This window comes from Chinchilla lanigera, unplaced genomic scaffold (assembly GCF_000276665.1).
Source record: "Chinchilla lanigera isolate Chin_1 unplaced genomic scaffold, ChiLan1.0 scaffold00013, whole genome shotgun sequence".
Taxonomy (NCBI): domain Eukaryota; kingdom Metazoa; phylum Chordata; class Mammalia; order Rodentia; family Chinchillidae; genus Chinchilla; species Chinchilla lanigera.
Window position 1 is genome coordinate 32,351,402 of NW_004955414.1, and position 23,921 is coordinate 32,375,322.

Here is a 23,921-nt window from a genome sequence, read left to right on the forward strand (position 1 = left end):
GACTAGGGCGGGGCCTGGCGCGACGGGGGAGGGCTCTGGGGCGGGGCGGGGCTTGAAGAGGGCGGGGCGGGCCGCGGGAGGCGGGAGGTGCCGGTCCTGAAGCATCGCCTCTCACACAAGCCCTGGAGCAGAAGTGACCTCCGGATGTGTGTGTGCTGGCAGAGGCAGCACTCAGCTGCGGCTGGTTTTCCTTTTGAAGGGATCCCGGAACTCCCGGTTGAGGAAGAGGATAGTGGCAGGGAGGAAGGAGGTTCGGGACTTTTTTCTGAGGGGGAAATGTGGAGGTCTCTTCATCTTGGTAACCTAGCTGACCTTCAGCCAGAGCCCAGACCCACAGGTTCATTTGATTCAATGCAGTCACAGCGTGCTTACCTCCGAGGTGCAAGGCTGGGTGCAAAACGAGGAGGCACCAGGCCCGGACCACTGAGAGGAAGAAGGTGATAAAAAACGAACGCATGGCTGGGGTGGGGCGAGCGAACTGTGGAACTTATGCCACACCTGTTTGCACCACGTCAGTGACCCAAATCAACTAACTAAAACTGTGACTTCAGGAAGATGTGATGGGCCCCTCCTGGGACGGGGAAGCAGCTCAGTGCTAGAGCATTACCTAGGGTGCAGGCGGCCCTGGGTTTGATCCCCGGCACCATAATTTTTTTTAAAGTGCAAAAAGAACCTCTATCTGGATCCCTCTCCCAACCGCTAAAGTTTTGTAAGTAGACTGTTTTCCTATGGGTAAATTATTGCCTAGTTTAAGATGTAAATTCCTTCTGAAGAAACTTAAAATACCCATATTGTCATGTGAGAGATTAAAGAGAAAGACTTGGGAGATTTTCAATGGTTCAGAAGAGACCACACAAAGTATTTCCTCCTCCAACTTACAATGCTGATTCTCTGCATTTCTTGAATGTGTCGTGTGGCTGCTTGTTTCATATTTAGAATCCAGGAGGAGTGGTCAGAGGCCTCAACGGGGACAGTGCAGCCTGTGGCCACCCAGTCCTCTCACATGACCACAGCCCCAGGAACCCCCTCCTTCCTCAGGCTTTCTGCTTGGTTTCGGGGACAGTACTGAGTCCTGGTTCTCTTCTTCATGAATGTTCCTCCTCAGCCTCCCTCCAAGACCATCCTCTCTTCTCCCATTCTGTAGCCAGTGCTATTTTGTTGTTGTTCTTGTTGAATATCTATGTGATTTATTGAATACTGTACTGAAAGTAAGGAACAATTGTTGTATGTGTACACATCTGCACTGCTGAAAAGCCAAAAAGTCCTGAATTGTGGATGGGGTATATATCACTTTGAAACTGTGTATATGTCATTTCAGAACCTTCTTTTTCACTTAATATCTTAAGAATGTTTCCATATTGCTGTAGAGTCTTCTAAGCCAGCATTCTGGGCTTCTAAGTCAGTAGAACTCTTGATCCATTCCCCAAGTAACCAGTGTCCTTGAAGACTCCATCCTTCACTGTCTCCTCTTTACCTCCCCCTCTATGCCCACGGCTTCAGATACCCTGTGTGAGAATAGCTTCACCACCCCATGCCTAGAACGGTACATGGCATAGAATAGATTCTCAACAAATTTGTAAGTGAATGAATGCATACATGCAACTCAAATTAGACCCCTGCCTACCTGGGTGTCAACTGGAGCCAATCTTCTCTTCCTTCTCCCCCTCCTTCTTCTTGTTATAATTATTTGCAAGGCCTGCCATCTAGTTGATGATCTATGGTTGGCCAAGTGAACGATGCACAAGTTCCCAAGGCTCTGAGGCCCAGATTTCACTATTGAAAAATTCCTCCTGGTCACCTTGCTGTTTGTGTCAAAGTTTTGTCAGAGTTTGTTAATGGTTTATTTATTTATTGTCAGTATCCGTTGTTGATGGGGGTAATGAGACATTTCTGTCATTCAGTCAGTATTTCCTGAGCCAGTGCTGGCATTCAGGGGACTAAGATATGGGTCATCCCCCAAAAGCATAGGATGGGAATTTGGGGGTCCCTTGGAAGTGGTGAGCCACTGGAAACACAGTTAGGACACTGCAGGCCTGAGCCCTGGCTCTGCTATCCTCAATCACAGGTCATTAATTGGCGTGTCCCAGACATCAGCTTGGCCTTGTGTAAAAGGAGAGGGTCAGTATCTCTAGTCCCTGGTGGAAGGGCTTCTAAGACTTGGGTCAGGGAGCTGGAGGCTGCACAGACAGAGGCCTTAGGGCTGAGCAATCTGAACCACAACCCCTGGGGAGGGGTAGCCACAGACCAAGAAAGGCAGAGGCACCTTATGGTAATAAGCTGGGCAGTCCTGTCACTCTAGCTCGGGGAGGAGCCAAGCGCCTGGAAGGAGGTCCCCGCGGAGAGGCTTGAGTGAGAGAGAGATCTAGAGGAACTGCGGAGGCAGTGTTTGCAGGTGCGACCCCGCCCGGGCACCTGGGCCTGGAGAGGCGCCTGGGCCTGGAGAGGCGCCTCAGCCCGACTCTACGCTCAGCCTCCCCGTCTCCCGTGCGCCCCTATGGGAGCCCGGGCGCCCGCGCTCTGCTTGCTCCTCGCTAGCATCTGGTTGCCCCGAGGTGAGCCGGTCCGGGGTACCTTCGGGTGCAGTGTCCCAGTGAGAGTGGTGTGGGCTGGGGCCGGGGCAGGCTGCGGGAACGTTTAGGGTGACTGTCCTGGACAGGTGGAAGAGAGGAGGAAGAGAGGTCAGAGAGAGGGCTGAGGGTCCCGGGAGAGGGAAGGTGAAAGGCGAGAGAGACCAGTGATAGAGGGAAAAGGGTCCTAGGCTAGGCAAGGTGGACAAGACTCAAGGCAGGGAACCAAAGGAAACGGGGGCCCAGGGAATGGGAGGAAAGAAGGAGATCCTTGCCCTGGAAGGTCACCTGGAGGCTGAGGAAGACTTGAGAAGGCTGCAGGGAGACAGGGCGTGATGCAGGAGGGCCTTCCTAGCATATGGGGAACCACGTGGGAGGCCCCAGCAGGGAGAGGCCTAAATGCAGTGGGGAATGACACCCTCTCCCCAGTCACAGCCCCCACAACGCCGGCGGGAGCACAGCCATCGCCCCAGCCAGCCCTGGAGTCCGGGTGAGTAGGTGGGCACTGGCTGTCCACACTCTGCCTCCTTCATTGTTCCTGCCACAAGTGACCCCCAGGGTCACTTAGCACGCAGGGTGGCGTGGGGCACATAGTCCTTCTTAGCCCCTGACCCATGCCAGGCTCGTTTCCCACCCAGCCGCAGCTCCCCGGAGATGACCCTCGCCATAGGGGATGCCACCACAGTGATGGGAGCCCAGGTAAGTGAGGCGGGGGAAAGGAAGCGGGCATAACTGGGCAGGGAGCTTCTTTCTGTCTGGGTCTGAGGCTGCTAGGGAGCTAAGCAGCTTACGGGAGGACTGTCCTTGGGACAGAAGGGAGCAAACAGGTTCCTGCTATGTGTCTGAAATGTGCAGATTGGTAAAACACTTCTGTGCACACTTTCCTAATCTCGTGGGGCCCTGTAGTCAGCACAGGTTCTTTTCAGAGGATAGCTGAGCTCTTCCCTCCCTCCTCCAGGTGAAAGCAGGCAGGTGAATGTTTAGGCGTAGGGTTGTCTTTTCCCTGCCTGGTCCAGAGGCAGTCAGCCCTGTGACAGGCCCCAATCCATACCCTACACGGGGCCCCAGGAATGCTGCCTTGAGATAAACAAAAATGGGGCCACCTGGTGGGAATTGCTAGGGAAGGCTGGCCAAGGAGCAGAGCCCTGCACTATTTTCCTTTGAGTCCTGGCCATTCCTTGTGGCCAGCCCTCCTGGGATCCTCTGTTTGTAGGAGAGGTGGCAGGTTTGTTTTCTCCCTTTGCAAAGCTTTGTTGGTCTCTGGGCCAGGTGACTCAAGTTCTCTTTTGAATTCTGGCCTTCCTTTTTCTCCCTTTTTCTGCCACTGCAGACATGTTACACATTTAGCCCACCTGTCCCAAGCTCCCCACAGTAACTTAAGCCTCAGCTCAGGTGCCCCAGCTCAGGGATCAGCTCTGGGTAGCTCGTGGGGCCAGCAGGCTGAGGGGCATCATTTACAGTAGGAAACAATGAGCCCCAGTCATGTGCTGTTTGGGAAGTAGGTATGAAGGTCCAAGGTGGGCCTAGGTGAGGTGGGGCGGGCACACTTCCCGTCTAATGCAGATTTCCTGGGTGTTTTACTTCTTGTTTGTCTACACTTTCAGGTACAAGTTTTAGGATCACAGTCAAGTATACTTGGAGCTAAAATGGAGTGTACCATTCTGTTTATAGCTAGAGAGACTGAAGTAGGTGGATGTCTTGCCAGGGCCCCACAGTGAGCAGGTGGCCTGGAGTCTCCTGGTGGAGCCAGGCCTGTCCTGCAACATGACACCATAGGGCTCCAAGAATCTGCATGCTTTAGTGGGAGAAATGCCCCTTACCCAAATGCATCATTCTTCAGTGGGCTCCTTCCTTAGTTAAGAGTCCTCCCCTGGAGGGAAGATGGTGGCACTTTCCCTGGCCCTGCCCTTTCTGATTCCTGTGGTCTCCAGGGACCCCAGGGTAGATTACTAGGAGGGTGGGATGCCTGGCTCCTAGGGCTGGCCTGAGTTGCAGGGTAAGCTCAGGAACCAGAGTCCAAATGGGATAAGAACATGGAAACCTGGTAAAGCGTGACCTCCCAGGGAGTCAGGACAGGGCGAGGGAGAGTATGAGATAGGGTGAGTTTGCTGGCTAAGGAGGGGCAGAGGGCTAGGGATCCAGAAACCAAGACTTCTGAATACTGGATGTGTTCCAAGAGCCTTTCTGAGGCTGGGGGTTCTGCTTCAACATGCAGGGATGGCCGTGAGGGCAGAAGACAGACAGGAGAGACAAGCACCCACAGTCTGGCCTGCAGCATGTTGTTGGCCCTGTGAACAAGAACATAAATGCTATGAGGGTAGACACAGTGCCTGGGTACCACATGGTGGTGGGGACCTTGTACTATGAGGAAGTCAAGGTCCAGCCCCAGGTGACATTAGACCCCTTGGACTTGAGTCCTGAGAGGACAGGTGTCTGCGTCATCCATCGTATAGTGACTGAGCACCCACAGTGTTCAGAACGGTCCTTTCACATGGGTTAGGCCTGGAGGTTCATGTCCAGGGAATTGTGTCTGGAAGGCAGGATTTATCAACTCCCCTTTGCTTGTCTCCTCAGATCTGTGGTCTCTGGGGCTTCTCAGTTCCCAGGACAGTGGGTGGTGACCTGTGAGGGCTGCTGTTGGACTAGCCCCAGGGGAAGCGGGTGGGGCAAGGGGCTGCTTTTGTCCCTTAGCCCTGCCTCAGGTTTGCTGTCCAGACAAGGGGTTTTGTGTGGCACTGTGAAGGACACACAGGTCTCCTGAGGAGGAAGGGGAGGTGAGGCGGGGGACTGGAGCACAGAGAGGGATGTGTTCAGGCTGCAGACCTTGACAACCTGCCACAGATGCCACTTTGGAGGGAAAAAGCTGAGCCTGTGCTCCCCAGGCCTAGGACACCCCTGGACCTCTCAGGGTTGCCCCAAAGAGGCAGAGTGGCTTCAGCACCAGCCCTGAGGGGCGGGGGAACTCTCTCCCAGCAGGTGATCATCAGAAGAGCTGTGATCTCAGGAAGGCCACCCAGCAGCCGACCCTGAAGTCAGCCTTTGCTTGTTCTCTTCTCCTTTCTGTCTGTAGAAGGAGGCTGAAGCCCTGGACGCCTTGGCCATGTCCTCTTGGGAAAGGCGGCTCCATCGGGCCAAGTGCGCGCCAGCTTGTGAGTGTCGTCCGCCCCGCAGCCTGAGGGGTGTCTGAAGGAGGGCCCTGGCACAGAAAAGGACTTCTCCCGTTTGGGGTCTCTTTCCATGTTCCCCAGCCCTGGCCTCCAGGATTACTCTCTTCCTCCTTCCTGCCTGAGGATAAGTCACATGACCGCGGCACTACGGCTCATCTGCCTGACTCCCCTGATCACCCTTCCTTGATCAGTGGCTGTTTTCTCTCCACTTCACCCTGTTTCTGTGGCTTCTTCCTATTCCCCATGGTGTTGTCCTTCACTGTGACCTGTTTCATGTGTCCTCTCACCAGTCCCATGTCTGTATCCCTTCCCCTCCCCTGTCCTGTGTCCCTGGCCTGTCCTATCACACTGTGTCTCCTTACCTGACCACACTCAGGCCTACCTCTTCTTCTTGTCCTCTGTGCCCCCTCTGGCTACTATGTTCCCGCACGGTGCCCCTTATCCCATGTCCTGCTTTGTGCCCTGGCCTCTTCTCCGACTTCAGGGAGCAGTGCTGATCTCTGGGCGGTCTCCCAGCTCACCCCATGTACTCTGACTCCATAGTCTCTCTCCACTGCCTTGCCTGGTGGCCAGGAGTTTCACTTAGGGACCTGAAGGCCCAGGTGACACATACCAAAGGCAGAGACTATAAGTCCCTGTCCCGTCTGCCACCCAGGGAGAGGGTACCTGAAGGCTCCCCTTCAGGCTAGCTTCTGAGTGCTGGGGTTGCCTGGGGCGGGCTGCATCCTGGTGCCCAGATGTGAATAGGTGGGCATCACTGGGTTCTGCTGGTCTTGGTTCTATGTCTCCTTTTCAGACTTGTTCTCCTGTTTCAATGGGGGTGAGTGTGTGCACCCCACCTTCTGTGACTGCAGACGCTTCAATGCCACCGGACCTCGCTGCCAGATGGGTGAGTCTGAGGTCCACTTGCCTCCAGGAGGGTCCTCGGGTACTGGGAAAGCTATGGGCCTGGCGGTACTGGCTGGAGGAAGAGGGAGCAACCTTGCCAAGGCTGGAACCCACAGCCTCCGTCCTGTGCGTATCTCAGCCGGACACTTTCTTCCCATCTCAGTGTACAATGCCGGGCCTGAGCGGGACAGCATCTGCCGGGCATGGGGACAGCACCACGTGGAGACCTTCGACGGCCTCTACTACTACCACTCTGGCAAGGGCAGCTACACATTGGTGGGGCGTCATGAACCTGAGGGGCAGAGCTTCTCCATCCAGGTGAGGCCTCCCCTGCCCTATCTGCCCCAGAAGCTGGGCTTCCCCAGGCTCTGCTTGTCCCACAGAGGCTGGCACCTTCCTGTCCCCTACACCCTCAGTTCCTGCCCAAGGAAGGAGTCAGGGCCACCTGGAAAGAGCCAGCTCTCTCTCACCCACTCACTTGTGGTCCTGACCATTCATTCGTTTAGTCACAGATTCATTAAGTATTGAGGTGCATATTGTACTCTTTTCTGGGCACAAGATTTAGTGGTGAGAGGCCCTGAGATAAAAGATGGATATGGTCTTTATCTTCATGGATCTTACAGATTTATGGAGAAAACAAACAATAAATCAAATGAATCATTTCAAGGGCAACTGGGTGCTACAGAGGAGAAATGCCAAACGCTAGAAATCATGTCACTCACACCCTAGCTCTCTGTGTCACCCCTCTGCGAGCCACATGTACTCCTGCCCCAGGCATAGATCTGTTGAAGGCTGCCCTGGACAGCCTGGGGACCTTGATCTGTTCTCCCTTCTCTACCTTGGGCTATCACACAACAGAGTTTTTCATGACTATGTCATTTCATGATAGATGCGTTACAGTTATTTACACTGATGGGGGTACTGCACATTAGTGGGTTAGGAAATAAACTTAATGAGTCACATCACATCCAGCATTAAAAGAGAGAGAGAAAAAATATAACCATGCATTATACATTGATATGGATATTATTTTTAAACTCTGTTTTATTTATATATGTATTTCTTACTGTGAATCATGATCAAAAATGCTTGAAAAAATTGTTAGACCATAGGTGGCTTTTGCAGGTCCCACTTTTAGCTGCAGTGTCTCCAGACTGCTTATCTACATTTAACAGTGGTTGGGTAGAAGACAGGTTCCTGGGGGGGAGTTTCTACATGTGACACGGAGACACTGGCAGACCCTGCCCCCTGCCCCAACCTGTGGGTCTGTAGGCTTTGAAGTATAGGATCTGTATGTATGGGGGACAAGCAGTGTAGCAGTGATGTGTGTGGCTATGTGTGCAGGGGAGGACTAGGCTCTGCCTGCCAGGGCTGTGTGTTTGTAGTAAGTGTGTGCACTGAAAGTGTCCTCCAGTTATACATGGACATGTGCATTTGTGTTCCATGTGAGTATGAGCTGTCAGTCTGTTGGGATAAATAAAATAGTTCAGAAACAGGGAGATGGAACAATGACCTGGAATCCAAGCTATGGAGACCTGGATGAGGATCCTGGCTCTGCTGTTTCCTACCTGGGTGAGAGTGTGACCTCATCCACTCTTCCTCTCTGCACATCAGATCCCTCCTCAGGGAAATGCAGACAGTCATAGCTCTACCCTCCCTGTGGTGCTGGGGACTGGAAGAGATCTCAGAGGAAAGGTGCTAGGTCCACCAGGGCGACACATTCATTTTGCATGAGGGGAAATTCAACAAGCCCTGCAGGTTGTGGTGAGGTCTGTGACAACAGACTGCCTCTGAACCCCCAATCAGGTGCACAACGACCCACAGTGTGGCTCCGCCCCCTATACCTGCTCGAGGTCTGTCAGTCTCTTCCTAGCTGGTGAACAGGAGATCCACCTGGCCAAGGAGGTCACCCACGGAGGCGTGAGGTAATCAAGGTTTCCACCCTGAGCTACCCTCCTCCGGACACAGGGCAGGGGACATCTGCCTTTCTCAAACCTAACGGAAATCGTTGTCTGGGGGCAAACAACACTCTCCATCATTAGGGTCAGCTGGGTTTCCGGGTCAGTGGAGTTGGCAGAAAGATGAGTCCTGAGTAGTTTTGCGAAACTCTTGGATTCTGTGATTTTCCAGATAGGAGATTTTAAGGAAAATGACAGAATTTTCTAGAGTTGAGAGCTTGTCATGACAAATAGGTTTACATTTTCTGCTGTCACGATTTGACAGAAAATCTTCCTGAATGTATCCCAGGTTCCTGCGTGCTCTGAGCAGACACTGGATACTTTGGCCCTTTTCTGATGCCACAGGGCCATTTTGAATATGAGTTACCTTTCTGGGTGTTCAGGGACACCTAGGAACCATTTGAGGGGTGAAGATTCTTTGTTCCCACACTATCTGGCCCCAGACTGTGGCCTGGTCTGAAATCTTTCTCACGGTCTGTTTCTTCCCTTGCTGACCACTGTTACTGCAGATCACTTCCAAAAGGGTCTCTCCTGCAGTGACTTTTCCCCATCCTCATCTTTTGCTTCAGATTAGAAACTGGACACCCAAGCTCTTTGGGGCTGAGGGTAAAATTTAAAAACCCAAAGATTTCTCTGGCAAGGAAAACATTGGTATTCAGGTCTTTTAGTTTGTTAAATTCTACTTCTGTTTCTTTTTTCTGATTTTCAGCTGGGACAAAAGTTGCTAAATTCCAGATTGGCTAGGAGGTCTCATACCAGCAAGACTGGCAGAGTGCTCAAGAGGACTGAGCTCTGTGCCGTTTCCAGCTCTCCTAGTTTTCCTCCTGTCTTGGCTTGTCTTCCCACTCTATTCTTTCCCACTGGAAAAAAAAAAAAAACCCAAAACAAACAAACAAATACAAAATCAAGGTCCACGTATATCTTCTCTCCTGTTGGGAGAAAGGGGCTGCCAGATTCAGTCATTCTAAGATTTATCTCTGCCAGGGAAATTGCATTTTGCAAACTCTCCAAAGAGAAAAGAATCCCTAGTGATGTACTTCCAGGCATTTGGGAATTCTGGAAATTCAGAGGGATGAGATGTGGACACCTCAGACCACTGGGTAGGGGGTGCGTGGTTCCTTGGTGAAGGGATGGGGCCATGCGGGTGATGTGATGCCCTGAAGCTCTGGGCTTGCCCCACAGGGTCCAGCTGCCACATGTGATGGGGGGTGTGCATCTGCAGCAGCTGGCTGGCTACGTCATCCTGAGGCATCAGTCTGCTTTCACGCTGGCTTGGGATGGTGTCTCAGCTGTCTACATCAAGATGAGCCCGGAGCTCTTGGGCTGGACCCGTGGCCTGTGTGGGAACAACAATGCTGACCCCCAGGATGACCTGGTAACCAGCTATGGTGAGACGCAGGGGCAGAGATGTGAGGTTTTGGTGGGAGTGGGGACTGGGGGAGACCACTGGGGTCATGGTCATGGTATTAACAACCCCGTGGGAAGCCAAGGGTCTCTTTCTAACAAGTACATGGCCTTAGGCATGCTCTCAACTACTCATTTCCTTACTTGTAAAATAGTCATAATGAGCATCTCTATTAGTGTTGACCGCAGATCTAATGGGCACTTTCCAGGTATGATTGACAAAACAAGGCAGTGGGGGAAGGAGGAGAGGAGCAGAGTGCCAGCCAAAGCCAGGAAGAGATATGGCCCAGCAGGAGCTGGAGGAATCTGGTGTTGGGTGGGAGGAAGTAAAAGTGAAGGGCTCAGGGCCAGGGTGGATGGTTCTGGCTGAAAGAAGAGAAATGACACCTTTTGAGCACTTGCAGGATACTAAACACATTACTGCATCATGTCAAGTACTCCTTGCAGAACTCTCTCTGGGCAGCAGTGGGTGGTGGGTGGGGGATGTTTTCCCTTTTCTGCATATCGGGAGACTAAGGCTCAGGGAGGTGCAGGAACGTGTTCAGGCTCACACACTGCTCTCCTCTTGATTGCACGGTGTTGCCTCCTGTGAGTCTGCAGCAGCAGGGAACCACCCCAAGTCCTTGAGCGCTCTTGACTATGATGAGCAAACAGCTTTTCCAGGTGAAAGGCTCAGCTAGGAACCCCAGATTGGGACGGGAACTCAGGAGCTGCCTTCTCCAAAACTGCTTACCTACCTACGTCCGGGTTGTCCCCTCAACCGTGTGATCATGCTAGTTTTCCCTTGCAGGGAAGCTGACAGATGATGTGACCGAGTTTGTGCACAGCTGGCAGGAGCAGGCCCTCAACCACCCTTCAGGTGCCCTGGCAGCCTCCCTGCCTCGCCCACCATGCCTGCAGCAGAGCCCTGGAAGCATGCAGGTCTGGGCCCTGGCAGAGTCCCCAACCCTAGTGCCTAGCTATGGTTGGTTTCCTTCTAATTCTTAGAAAGCCATTGACTTCAGGGGTCAAGGTGTTCAGTGCTCACACCTCCTTCCCTTTCCTTTTCACCCTTTCTTCTTCCTCGGGCTCATGTTGGGGTTCCCTGTGGAGTTGGTTAAGTCAGAGGGCTGTGTATGGCCCTGCCAGCTCCCAGCCCCAGATCCTGGCTCTTACTCTACCCAGGGTGTATACGAGCGCTGTGAGATGTTGCTGCGATCCCCCTTTGATGCCTGCCACGCCTATGTCAGTCCTCTGCCCTTCACAGCCAGCTGTACCAGCGATCTCTGCCAGTGAGTGGACAGCCAAGAGTCAGGGGTGTTGCGAGCCAGAAGTTGGGTTGTGGGCAACTCCTGCCAGTACTAGATTGAGAGTTGAACATGTGAGCCACCGAGCCTGATAATCCCAGGAAATGACAGAGCTACTTCCCAGAATGCTGGGATTCTTACCTGCCTAGGTGAGACAGAGCTTCCCCATTCAAGTGAAGCCCAAAAATGAGGCCTGATTCCTTCAGGGTTGCATAGCAATTCAGTGGCAATGCTCTGACCAGAATCCGGCTTTCCTGCCTTGAGTCCAAGCATCTGTATACTTTATTTATTTATTTATTTATTTATTTATTTATTTATTTATTTAGGTTTTTCTCCTGTACCGGGAACCGAACTCACAACCTTGAGCTTGCCAGGCAGGCGCTTTGCCGCTGAGCTAAATCCCCAGCCCCAATCTGTATACTTTAGATGCTTTCCCAGCCCCCTTTCCCAGTTGAGGGAGAAGAGGGGTATCTTGAAGTACTGGCAGTCTCTATGGGATGTGGGGGGACTGGTGGCAGGCTAGGCACTTCTCCAATGTGACCCTTGGTTTCCTCACACAGATCAGGGGGTGATGAAGCCACCTGGTGCCGGGCCTTGGCGGAGTATGCCCGGGCATGTGCCCAGGCTGGGCGGCCCCTACAGGGCTGGAGGACCCAGCTTCGACAATGCAGTAGGTGCAGGCTGGTGGCGGGGAGGAGGGCTTCTGACAAGCCCTGATGTGGGCTGTGAGTGGCATCCTCAGGCCTCAGCTTAATACCCTGTTCTGCTCAGGATCATGGCTATCAGAAGTTTATTTCCTGAGGTTCCATCTGCATGTTACAGATGGGGTAACTGAGGTTCAGAGTGGGAGGGACTGGCCTGGGGCCACAGAGTGAGATGAAGGTGGCTTTCAGACCCTGTCAGGCCCCCACTAATTTCCTGGGTACTAAGAGCTTCCTGTGGGACTAGGAATGGGGAAAATCCAAGCCCTGTCACTCCCATCCCAGGGCCTGGGGTGGAAGTGCATCCTGGTGGAATCGACCGACCAAAGGCTCCCTCTCTCTCAAGCTGTGCACTGCAAAGAGAAGGCCTTTACCTACAATGAGTGCATTGCCTGCTGCCCTGCTTCCTGCCAGTCCCGGGCCTCCTGTGTGGACAGCGAGATTGCCTGTGTGGATGGCTGTTACTGCCCCAACGGTATGAGCGGGAGGAGTGGGGGCCTGGCACAGCTGGGCATGCAGCAGGGCCTCAGAGGATGCCTGTGTGGAATGAAGCAAAGAGGGAACATCTAATAAGTGGATAAATGCGTGAATGCTTAAGGCGGCGAGGGTGGGGTGAACTATGGCACCGTGTGGTGATACATCCGGGTATTGGATTTCACTGGGACTGAGCTTTGTAAGGCAGGTAGATGATGTACCATTCATTCATTTCTGCACACCCCTGTGTATAAACATCTGAGTGCAGCTCTTTATGCTGTTTTTCACGATGTAGAAATTTGCTACACATCTGCGGTATGCCATTCACCACAGGCATTGACTTCAGGAAGAAGAATCTGGTTTCAGGGATGACACGCACTGATCCCATCCTAAGATAGGAGGGTGAAAGGAAGAGATGTAGGGGAGAGACGGGGGGCTCCCTGGAGGAGGAGTACCCAAGCTGCTCCTAGATGCACCACAGGCTAGAGGAGAAACTTGTAGTGTGCAGGCGGGAGTGGGCCTCTGAGCAAAGGTCTGGTAGTGGGATAATTGCCAAAAAATGGGTTCAGTTTAGAGGGGAGAGTTTGAAAGTAGGCTCAGAGGTGAAAGAGCTTCATAAGGGGGGGTCTTTCTCACTGACCATGAGAAATCATGGGCAGCTTGTAAACAGGGTCAGGATAAGTTAATTGGACCTTTGCCATCACCCTAGGGCTGATCTTTGAGGACGGGGGCTGTGTGGCACCAGCTGAATGTCCCTGTGAATTCCATGGGACCCTGTACCCTCCTGGCTCTGTGGTGAAGGAAGACTGCAATGCCTGGTCTGTGCCCACTTCCCCGGGAGGGGGTGGTGGCAGCGGCTGGGAGGCTGGGGCGTCCCCGCAGGGCTGCCTCCCCGAATCAGGAATGCTGCGACATGGGGCAGTCACTCAGCTCCCCGTCCCAGGGGACTGCACTAGATCCATTCCTTTGGGGACTCTCCAATATGGCAGCTAGCTCAGGCCCGGGGAGCGACCCTCGCCTCTGGTCTCTGTTCTAGCACCTGTACTGCGGGCAAGTGGGTGTGCAGCACGGCTGTCTGCCCAGGTACGTCTGACATTCACCCTGCCTCTGCCTCCTCCACCGGTGTCCCAGGTTTTTGGGTAGAGAGGTGCTGGGGGCCAGGCCTGCTGGGTTGTGGGGGTTGTGTAGGTCTGACGCCCTTTCTGAGCTTGGAGGACTTGGGCCAAGACTGGTCCCCAGACCCAGGGCCTGGTGTCCCTTCAGAGGCAGGGTGTGTCTATCATGGGAGGCCTCAAGGGCCAGCCCTCGAGGAGAAGGCTCTTACCCTGCCCTGGTTCTGGAGCACGAGGTGCTGGGCCTCCTCACACCGGAGCCTTCAGGGCACAGAGCGTCCTTGCGGGGCAGCTCCTGTGGGGCAGCGGCCTTTCTCCGCCCCTCAGCCGAGTGCTCAGTGACTGGCGACATCCACTTCACGACCTTCGACGGCCGGCGGTACACGTTCCCCGCCACGTGTCAGTACATCCTGGCCAAGAGCCGCTCCTCGGGCACCTTCACAGTGACGCTGCAGAACGCCCTGTGTGGTCTGGTAAGGAGGGGCACCCTGGGTCTAAATCAGCCCCTAGGGGGACTAGGATTTAGGGCAGAGCCCTCGTCTTCCCATGTCCAGCTACCTGCAGCCTCCTCTGTCTAGGCAGAGGTGGGTCAGGAGCCTACGTTTTGGCCCTTGTCTCTCTACTGGCTGAGTCACTTCCCTTTCCTAGGCCTCAGTGTTTTAAAGAAATCTCTAAAATGGGTCTAATTCAACTTCCTTTTCTGTGCTTTGTTGCATTGGGTTTTCAACATCTCTGTGTTCATTCATTCATTCATTCATTCATTCATTTAGCAAGCATTGATCACCTGCTGGTACCAGAAGCTGGACTATGTCACAGAGGCTGGCATGAGTTCGACAGGGTTTGTTTGGCTGTCTTGGGCCTTACAGTTTGGAGGGTGAGGCGGATGTGAACCTTTAACCCACGACATTATAGCGGGACAGGTCTCCATGGAGGAACTTCTCCCTGTTTTTGTTTCAGTTGTGCGCTGAGTGGCAGGGGTGAAGTATATCAGGATAGGCTTCCTGGAGGAGGTGACCCCTGAGCTGTGTCAGTCACCTGTGAGCATCATTGAGAAAATGGCCAACGTGAAGCTTTGGGGTAGCTGTGGGTTTGCCTGTCCGTGGTGACTACATTGTCCCTGAGCTAACTGCTGAGTCAAACCCACAAGCCTTGGTCTTCATAACAGGGCAGGGGCTCGCACCCACAGACAGACAGACACCCCACTCCTCCTCCAGTGGCCCTGGAGCCCCAGGCTGGGCTGTGGGGAGGTGAAGCCTGGGCTTCCTTCTTCTCATGGCCCGATGACCCCGCCTTTCTCTGCTAGAGCACTCTCTGGCCTGCCCTCACGTGATCTCTGCTGGGGAGACTGCTTGTCCTCAAAAGTGGGGCAGCTTCAGTCACGTCCTGAGGGTGGCAAAGAGAGGACAGACAGACAGACACAGCCCGGCCAGGCTCCTCCCCCTCCCCCAGCTCTGGACTATTCCATTCCCCGAGGGCTGTTGGGCCCCTGAACCTGTGACAACGCCTTGCTGCTGGACAGCACCTCCTTGTGACTTCACCCACGCAATGAACCCGTGGAGGCCGGCCCCACGCCAGCTGTGTGCCAGGCACTGAGAGGCCTACATGGGTGAAGGAGACTTTAACCCCCTCTCTCGGAGCTCTCCTATATTACACTTGTTCTGGTCCACCGTACTGCGGATAAATTCCCAAAATATTACAAGGTTCTTGCACCTTATCTTAACCCATTTTACCCAGTGGACTCTGGTCCTTCTGGTCTTTTTTATGTCCTTAAATGCATTAAATGCTTTCCTGTGTTGAGGCTTTCGTAAGGCTGTTCCCTTGACCCGAACGTTTCCCTCCTTCCCTTCTCTTTGCTCAGCCAGCTTCTGTGTAGCTGCAGATCTAAGCTCAGATGTCACCTTTTTGTGCCTCAGTTTTCTGATCTGCAAGTGGGTCATGCTATGTAGTTAAGGCTGGTATGCACTCACTCTGTAGCCCAGGTTGGCCTCAAACTTGAGGCGATTCTCCTGCCTCAGCCTCCTAAGTGCTGAGATTACAGGCATGTGCCACCACACCTGGCTGAAAATGGGGTTGTTAATAGTACTTACAAGATTGCCATAAGGACGAAGTGAATGAATGTAGATTGGAACAGCATCTGAACGCAGTAACTCCATATTAAAGCTGATATTAATGCTTTTATTGTTTTGAGTACTTTACATTAGTATCTTCATTTCCTAGGGTCTTTCCTACCTCTGCAGACTGTTTGGTTCCTTCATGTTCTAGCACCCTTTCCCCCTGGCTTGTAGCACTAATCACAATTATAATTAAATAACCAACTATGTAGTTACTTATTTAATGTCTGTGTCCCACATGAGTATATAATCTCCTTGAGGACAAGGACTCTGTCTGTCTTGCTCACCACTAGCCCACAAAACCTGGTGTGGGTGTTGCTTGCCCATGGTAGGCTTTCAGGAAAGGTTCATGTGAATGATTGTGGAGTCTTCCTGCAGGAAGGAGGTATGAATGGTCCCGGTGTGTATGAGCCACTTCAGATATGGAAAACCTGTGACTCAGACAGTATTAGTTATTTCTTGCCTGCCTGTCAGTGGCATGAAGGATGTGCCCTATGGAAAGAACCACATAGGTGTACATAAAAGGAAGTTAAAATTCTGGGCTGCAGCTGGGTGGGGGAGGTCACTGTTTCCAAGGCTGGACTGTGGGCCCTCAGGTTCCATCTCTGCACTGTATTTTTAGATAACCTAGAGTCAAGTGTTCATTTTACCAGCGTTATCCCAGCTCTGCTATTAGTTTTTCCAATCTCAGCTTCTGCCTGATCATTCTCCAGATGGGGGCATTTGGTTAGAAAACCCCGATATCCTTTGGGGGGTCTGTCTGCCTCTCGTGGTGCTTGCCCCTCAAGCTAGACTGAGTCCCTGCTCTTGGAGGACTCTGTTGGAGCCAGCAGGACAGACTGACCAACTTTGGTCCGCTGGCCCTTCTTTCTTTCTAGAACCAAGATGGAGCTTGTGTCCAGTCAGTATCCGTGATTCTGCACCAGGACCCTCGGAGGCAGGTCACCTTGACCCAGACAGGGGATGTCCTCCTGCTTGACCAATACAAGGTCACCCCACCCTACACAGATGGTATGGCTCAAGATGGTCATGAGAGCTATTTGGGAGCTGGCTATTCAGGCATCTTTTCTCAGTCTCCTCTGACCAAAAGAACTTCCCCAATGGGCAAGAACCCACACGGTAGTGGTGAGGTGGATCAGGCTAGGGGACGCTGGTTCTAGGAATATGGATTTCTAAAATGTGTCTTTGTCCCCATTCCAACACAACAGTGGTCTCATAGCAATATGATGATTTCTTCTAGCATCAGCTCTTGGAGGGACTGTTTCCCACCCCTATACTCGGTATTTGTTCATTATCCTCCCTGATTCCACAAGAGACTAATGCAAAGCTCATAAGAAACACATTTAACGGGGGCTGGGGATTTAGCTCAGCGGCAAAAGCGCCTGCCTGGCAAGCACAAGGTCATGAGTTCAGTTCCCGGTACCGGAGAAAAACCAAAAAAAGAAAAGAAACACATTTAACAGAAAAGACAAATCTATTAAGGTGTAAAATCCAGAACAAAAGAAAATTTTTAAGAAAGGAAGGAAGGCCACCCAAAAAAGAATAGCTACTCAAGACTAAGAAGGGTAGGAATGCACCAGGTTTAAAACAACACAGAAAATGGAAGGCATAAAAAATATGAAACTTGTTACTGAACAGGGGTTTCCTCAAGGTGCCCCAACTCAGCCCTGTGGCAGGCCTTCACTGCGTGTGGGCAAGGGCCCACCAGTGGTGGCGGTGGTGGCGGTAGTGGGTCAAGGTGCGTGCTGGCTAAATTTCCTCTTTCCGGTTCCATACCCAGACGCCTTTGAGATTCGGAGGCTGTCCTCTGTGTTCCTGCGGGTAAAGACCAACGTGGGTGTGCGGGTGCTCTACGACAGAGAAGGGTTGAGGCTCTACCTACAGGTGGACCAGCGGTGGGTGGAGGACACCGTGGGCCTCTGTGGCACCTTCAACGGCAACACGCAAGACGACTTCCTGTACGTGCCCTTGACCTGGAACTGGAAGGGGGATGAGCCTCTTATGGCCAGTTATCCAGAGGCACTGCCTGAAAGTGTGTTTGCTATGATCCTGCACTGTGCCTGACACAAATCATTAATTATTTCATCCTCAACATTTAAATGGAAGTGTTTCTTTAAAGCTCTGGTTTAGTCTTCTGTGTGCAGAAGAACCACTTGGGGTGCTTGTTTAAACATGATCCCTTGGTCCTGTTCTTTGAAAATCTGATACAAGGTGGGGCCCAAGAATCCAATTTTTTATAAGTACTACCAAGATTCTAGGACACGAAGTCTATGAACCACACCTTGAGAAATACTGTTTACAGTGAGGTCTTAAAATTGGAGGGCTTCAGGCTGAGTTTGATTTAACTCATGGTTTTGTTTGACTGTGAACACTTTTCAGTAAATACAAGTCCCCAGGGAGCCAAGGACACCGACATTCCCACTTTCTATCCCAGCAGGCCAGTGTAACTTGTATATCTTTCCTACTCCGTGCTCGAAAGCTTTTGAGTTTGCAACCTATGACCCCTGCTCCCAGTGTTCAGAGGAAGCTTGTTTCCAACCAACTGGCAGAGTTGAGAGACTCTTTGGACATGGCCACAGTTTAAGAATTTAGGAGAATATAGGAGTCAGGCCTTGTAGAAAAGAGAGCAAAAGAGTGAGCTTGAGGTTTGAGGTTCTGGCCAGTCTTTCAAGTCACATGCGTTGGGCACACAAGAGAAATTCTTTAGCCAGAAATAAGAATTTTCTGTGAAAATCAAGAAAAAGAAAACGCAGATAGCTTTCTGATACCTGTAGATTTATAACTGTAGCTTCTACTCTCTGTCTTGTTTGCTAGAGCTGATAATAGAACAGCTGTCCAGAGTGGTGGGGGCAGACCCTGGTTTAATGTAGCCTTGCTCTTTATAACACAAGTGGCCTTACCGGATCCTTAATATGAACATGGTGGGTGCAAGACACCACTCTACCACTGCAGGGTTTGGTGACTCTTGAAGATAAGTTGTGTCCAGGAAGCATCTTGTCGCCCTTCTCCCTCCACTGCCAAAGGGACTTCTAGGGAGTCTTCAGGGAGGGAAGAGAGACAGAGCCAGAGCCCAGCGAGGTTTTACATTCTTCACGATGTCTCTGTTTCTTTTTCTAATATGAAGAGCTCTGGGTGGGCACTGAAAGTATACTGTCCTAAGCCCATTTTGAGCTTCTGGGGACTGTTAATTGTGATATGTATAGCTGCACATCCATAATTCTATGTGTTTGAATGTGGCTGTGTAGGCTGCCGTGAGTGTTAGCATGTCGGGAATATACGCTCTGTGCGTGTGTGATAGAAGTGTGTGCAAGTGGTGTATATGGGCCTATGTGCGTTAGGCTTTTAGGTGAGTGCTCATGTGCCTTCAGGGTGTGCTCATGCTTAGCCCGTGACTGCATGTCTGTACATATGAGCAAGCGAGTGCATACTAGGTGGATGGTCTGTGTGTTTCCTGGGCCCACATGGACAAGTACATGAATATGGCTATGCCACGGCTGCAGGTCCCCAGTGGGTGTACCCGAGAGCACCCCGCAACTGTTTGGCAATTCGTGGAAAACACTGTCTGCCTGCTCCCCGCTGGCCCCCAGCTCCCCACTGGACCCCTGTGATGTGCACCTGCAAGCCGGTGAGCTGGGGCACGGGGAGGAAGCACACCCTGGTGGGTGGGACTGGACTGCTTTGAGAGATATAAGAAGGGACCTCTGAGCCTGAGGATGCTGGCCAAATTCATAGGAGTGGTAGGACGAGGGTGAGCCACGGGAGGGGCCAGGAGAGAGGTGAGGGCCAGGCAGACAGGAAGCTTCATGTTGTACCCGTCATGTACGTTCACCTTTATGCGGATCCCTCAGCTCAAAGAAAAGGCCAAAGTCCCCACTGGCCTCACGCTCTGCCCACCCCTTCTGTCGCCTCCTCTCACTGCCCTCTGCTCTGCTCTGGCTTCACTGCTTCCTTGCTGCCTTGTTGCACAGCCAGGCTGCTGTCTTCCCAGACCTCTGCACTTCAGAGGCTTCCCTCCACAGTGCTGTTCCTTTGGAGAGACACGGGCCTCACCTCTTGCAAATTTTTACTCACACGTCACCTTCTCATTGAGGTCTTCCTGGCCACCTGAGTTAAAGTGGCAACTGGCTGTCCTACCCCACCTCACACTCCCTATCCTCCTCCCTACCTTTCTCTCACTCCTTAGCTTCCTCATTTGATAATTTACTAAATTGACTATATAAGTTGTTTCCTGATTATCTCCTCTTAGAATGTAAGCTCCCTGAGGACAGGGCTTTTTGTGGGTTGTGTTCTCTACTGTGTCTGTCTCTAGCAGGTAGATTCACACGTGGCACAAGGTAGTATCATTACAAGAATGTGTACACACACACACACACACACACACACACACACACACCTGGCACAATCTCTGAGCCGTGGGGAGGGAGGGAGAGGCTGAGTCCTGGGGTAGTGGGAATGCCAGACCCTGACCCGGCCCGGTCTTCCTGTGCTAGCCTCCTACGCAGTGCAGGCCTGCAGCGTGCTCACGGGGGAGCTCTTCGCGCCTTGTTCTGCATACTTGAGTCCTGTGCCCTACTTTGAGCAATGCCGCCGGGACACCTGTCGCTGTGGGCAGCCCTGTCTGTGCGCCACCCTGGCCCACTATGCCCGTCTGTGCCGGCGCCATGGGCTCCCGCTCAACTTCCGTGCTCGCCTGCCAGCCTGCGGTGAGTACCCTGTGTGCACCATGGAAGGTGGGCTTTGGGCCTGGGTGTCCACTGCCCCCTAAGCTCTCCTTTGGGGTGCTCCCCCCGGCTCCTCCATCCTGACTGCGCCTCATAGCCTGCTCCTCCTCCTCCGCTCTCCACCTCTGCCTGTGGCCCCTGTCCCTTGTCACCTGGCACATGGCACTCAGGACTCCTTCTCTTACCCTCACCTCAGTCCATCTCCAAGACTTGTCAATCTAGTCAATTCCAAATCCACCCACTCCTCACCACCTCTGCCGCAGCAGGAGCTCAGAGGCCCTCAGGCTTCAGTGCATGCGTGGCTTAACATGTGCAAGCACCCTACCCTGGCTCTGCTCCTCCACAGGTCTCAGTGCTCTGTGTGCCTCGGCCCTGGCCTGGGGCTCGACTCTCAGGGAGCTTTTAGCTGCCATTTTAAATAAATGGAAAAGGCACTGTCCTGGGAGTCAGGAGGCCTGGGTTTCAGCCCTGAAGGTAACTTGCTATGTGTCCCTGTGCAAGACCTTGTCCCTACCTGAACCAGTTTCTCCAGGGATGATTGGACAGAACCACTAGTTTGTGATGCTAGCTGCACATCATGAAATCTTTTATTTAAAAAGAAAAAAGGAAAAATCCGAGCCACATCCATGATCAACTAAACCGACTAATCTGGCAGTGGGGGCCAGGTGTCACATTCTTTTCACAGCTCCCCAGGAGGCTTTGATGCACAGCTTGGGTTGAGAGCTACTGGCCCTGACCCTGTAGGAGGCACTGTATCTGACTGTTCTAGTGTAGTGAGAGTCGGGGACTCTGGAGCCAGAGCTGGACTCAGATCCCTTTGACTTTGACCTGTGGTATGACCTTGGGCAAGTGTCTTGATTTCTTTGGGTCTCAGTTCTCCTCTTCAGGATGGCAGTCCTACCCCACAGTTGTGGGGATGAGAGAAAAACGCACCATCCCGCTTCCCACTTGCAGCGCTGTCCTGTGAGGTCACCAAGGAGTACAGCCCCTGTGTGGCCCTGTGTGGACAAACCTGCCAGGACCTGGCCAGCCCTGAGGCTTGTGGGTTTGATGACGGTGGTGACTTCAGCAGGGATGAGTGTGTGGAGGGCTGTGCCTGCCCCCCGGACACCTACCTGGACACCCAAGCTGACCTCTGTGTCCCCAGGTGAGTGGGCCAGCTTGACCTTTTGTCAGGTGGAGAGATGAGGCCAGGGGTCTGCAGGGCCTCTGAGACTGGGGAGTATACCGAGCCCTTTGTGTCCCTGCTGCGTGGCACAGCTGCAGGCCACACCTTGGTGTGTCAGATGAGTCAGGGGCCCTCCTCTGGGCCTCCCTGCTAGGCCTGCCCTTAGCTCTAGCTCTTCAGGCCACTCCAGGTGGCTTCCCCACAAGAAAGAGCAACCTGCAGAGCCGAGAGGGCTCCCTCTCCTCAGCTCCTCTCCAATTCTACAAATATTTATTTATATCCTAGGAGGCTCCACCCATTTCTAGAGAGTCCTGCCCTCACGGACTCACTTTCCAAGGTAGCACGGCAGACATGTAAAAAAAAACACATCATGAAGGGGCTGGGTGGTAAAAAGAGCTACTATGGAGGCGGGTTAAGTGGAGTGAGGGCAGGAAGTCCTGTGCTGTTATGTACATGAGGTGAGCCAGGGTGGGCCCCATCTGTGGAGGTGACAGCCAAGCAGGGACCTGAGGGACAGGAAGAAGAGGGCTCCAGGCTGAGGGGACAGCCTGAAGCCAGCCTGAGTTTTCAGCTGGAAGGCAGAGTGGGAAGAGAGAGCAGGCAGTGACCCCATATGATCCCAGGACAACTGGCAAGGCCTTTGGTGACCTCCCAGCCTGAGTTTCTCCATCTGGAAAATGGCACACTGATTGGTGGTTTTCCACTAGTGGAAGGCCTGGAGGGAGTTTGTTCTGTGGAGCAAGGAGGAATCACTCAGAGCCTTTTCTGAAAAGCTTTTGTAGCACCCCCTCTTAAGATCCTGAAGTATATTCCATCCAGATGTATACTCCGTTCCTTCTGACGGCATGTGGTCAACAAAGTAGGTCTCTGTGGTCCTACAGGAGAGAGCAAAGGTGGATGAGAAGCGCTGAGGTTGGATGAGCTCAGGGGTCCCTTCCAGGCCTGGCCTGCTCTGCTCTAAGACCTGCACATGCCCAGAATAGGCAGGTGCTCTGGAAGTTGTGATAGGAGACAAACATGTACTCAGTGTATGGCACAGGGAATGACAAGGTAGATCAGTGGATGAGGATGACCAGGCTCCTGCGCCAGGATCCACATCAGCAGGATTCCTGCCCACCACAATACGGCTTAGGGTCCAGGAATGAAGTTCTGTTCTCACCGCCTCTCCTGTCTTCTGACCACATGGAGTTGGTTTTGTGAGGTGATAGGAATCAGTGAGGCTATCCTTGTCTGAGCTCAGTGATGTCTCTGATGCCAGGCTGGCTTTCCCACTTCCGTGTCACGTGTCACAGTAGGTGCCATTACTTCTCCGTGTGTCCCTTGTGTCCCTGGCTGGCTGAGGGTGGGCTCTTTGTCCTTGGTAGTCTCTGCCCCAGGTCCCTACTCTGCTTACTTTTCCCTGTTCCTGGTTTTTGTAGGAACCAGTGCTCCTGCCACTTTCAAGGAGTGGACTATCCCCCTGGGGACAGTGACATCCCATCCCTGGGCCACTGGTGAGCTCCCTGGGCACCAGCCTCATTGTCCTTTCTTTAAATGGAAGCTGCTGATTGTAGACAGTATAGCTGAGGGGAACTTTCCACAAAGTGACACCTCCCTCCCTGCCCGTGCAGGGGGTGGAGGACAGCCAGAGGGGTTGTCTGTGGGAACCTTACAGTGACCCGAGGGTGGTGACGTGGGCTGTGCAGGTCCTGTAGTCAGTGGGTTGATTAACCCCAGCATCCCCTCCCTACAGCCACTGCAAAGATGGCGTCATGAGCTGTGACAGCAGAGCCCCAGGTAAGGCTAACTTGGGCTCCCATGGAAAGGACAGTAGGGGGCTAGAGCACCCATCAGGACAGGGAGAGCACACCCCAGCTCTTGCCCTACCCTGGGCCTTCTGCATCTTTGCCCTCTGGGTGGAGGGTGGCATCTGGACACCCTGTCCCAACCTCAGGCCCACTCTGAACATCGGGGGTGTCTGGACAGTGTCTTCACCTCCCCTGGGTCTTGGATCTTCTCAGTGTGAATATTAAGTGTCTACTGAAGCCAATTCTGTCCAGCCCAGTGGCAGGTCAGCCTGCGGAGGGCTTGGAGGTGGGGTAGACCGTGGATGTTGCTTCATTCCAGAAGCACGGAGAGGATTGGAGAACAATGAGCCAGGTGGTTAAAAAAAGGAATTTGAGGCTCAAACAGCATGAGTTCAAATCCTGACGAGCCTCACTGGCTGTGCAACCTTGGGTAACTCACTTTACCTCTTTGAACCTTCACTTCCTCTTTTGTAGATAACCTAGGTTCCTACATCCTCGCCTGTATTTTGTGTATACTCTTGAATTTGTTTTCTTTTGGTCACTTTGGTTTTGGAGTTTGTTTTTTTTTTTTTTTTTT

At 52.8% G+C, this 23,921-nt stretch overlaps 1 protein-coding gene across 1 annotated transcript in view; it reads left to right on the top strand.

Annotated features, from left to right (window-relative positions):
- Positions 1 to 2,494: 2,494 nt before the first annotated feature.
- Otog (otogelin) overlaps positions 2,495 to 23,921 on the top strand; it is an 81,202-nt gene continuing 59,775 nt past the window's right edge. The window contains exons 1-22 of the mRNA XM_005380533.1: positions 2,495 to 2,577; positions 2,997 to 3,057; positions 3,189 to 3,266; positions 5,641 to 5,716; positions 6,531 to 6,623; positions 6,786 to 6,940; positions 8,429 to 8,547; positions 9,763 to 9,968; positions 10,775 to 10,905; positions 11,149 to 11,255; positions 11,831 to 11,940; positions 12,318 to 12,446; positions 13,155 to 13,263; positions 13,482 to 13,528; positions 13,885 to 14,030; positions 16,547 to 16,679; positions 17,449 to 17,626; positions 19,169 to 19,293; positions 20,159 to 20,371; positions 21,344 to 21,536; positions 22,976 to 23,050; positions 23,290 to 23,333. Of these exons, the coding sequence (XP_005380590.1) occupies positions 2,495 to 2,577; positions 2,997 to 3,057; positions 3,189 to 3,266; positions 5,641 to 5,716; positions 6,531 to 6,623; positions 6,786 to 6,940; positions 8,429 to 8,547; positions 9,763 to 9,968; positions 10,775 to 10,905; positions 11,149 to 11,255; positions 11,831 to 11,940; positions 12,318 to 12,446; positions 13,155 to 13,263; positions 13,482 to 13,528; positions 13,885 to 14,030; positions 16,547 to 16,679; positions 17,449 to 17,626; positions 19,169 to 19,293; positions 20,159 to 20,371; positions 21,344 to 21,536; positions 22,976 to 23,050; positions 23,290 to 23,333 (2,611 nt within the window). The remainder of the gene's footprint in view (positions 2,578 to 2,996; positions 3,058 to 3,188; positions 3,267 to 5,640; positions 5,717 to 6,530; positions 6,624 to 6,785; positions 6,941 to 8,428; positions 8,548 to 9,762; positions 9,969 to 10,774; positions 10,906 to 11,148; positions 11,256 to 11,830; positions 11,941 to 12,317; positions 12,447 to 13,154; positions 13,264 to 13,481; positions 13,529 to 13,884; positions 14,031 to 16,546; positions 16,680 to 17,448; positions 17,627 to 19,168; positions 19,294 to 20,158; positions 20,372 to 21,343; positions 21,537 to 22,975; positions 23,051 to 23,289; positions 23,334 to 23,921) is intronic.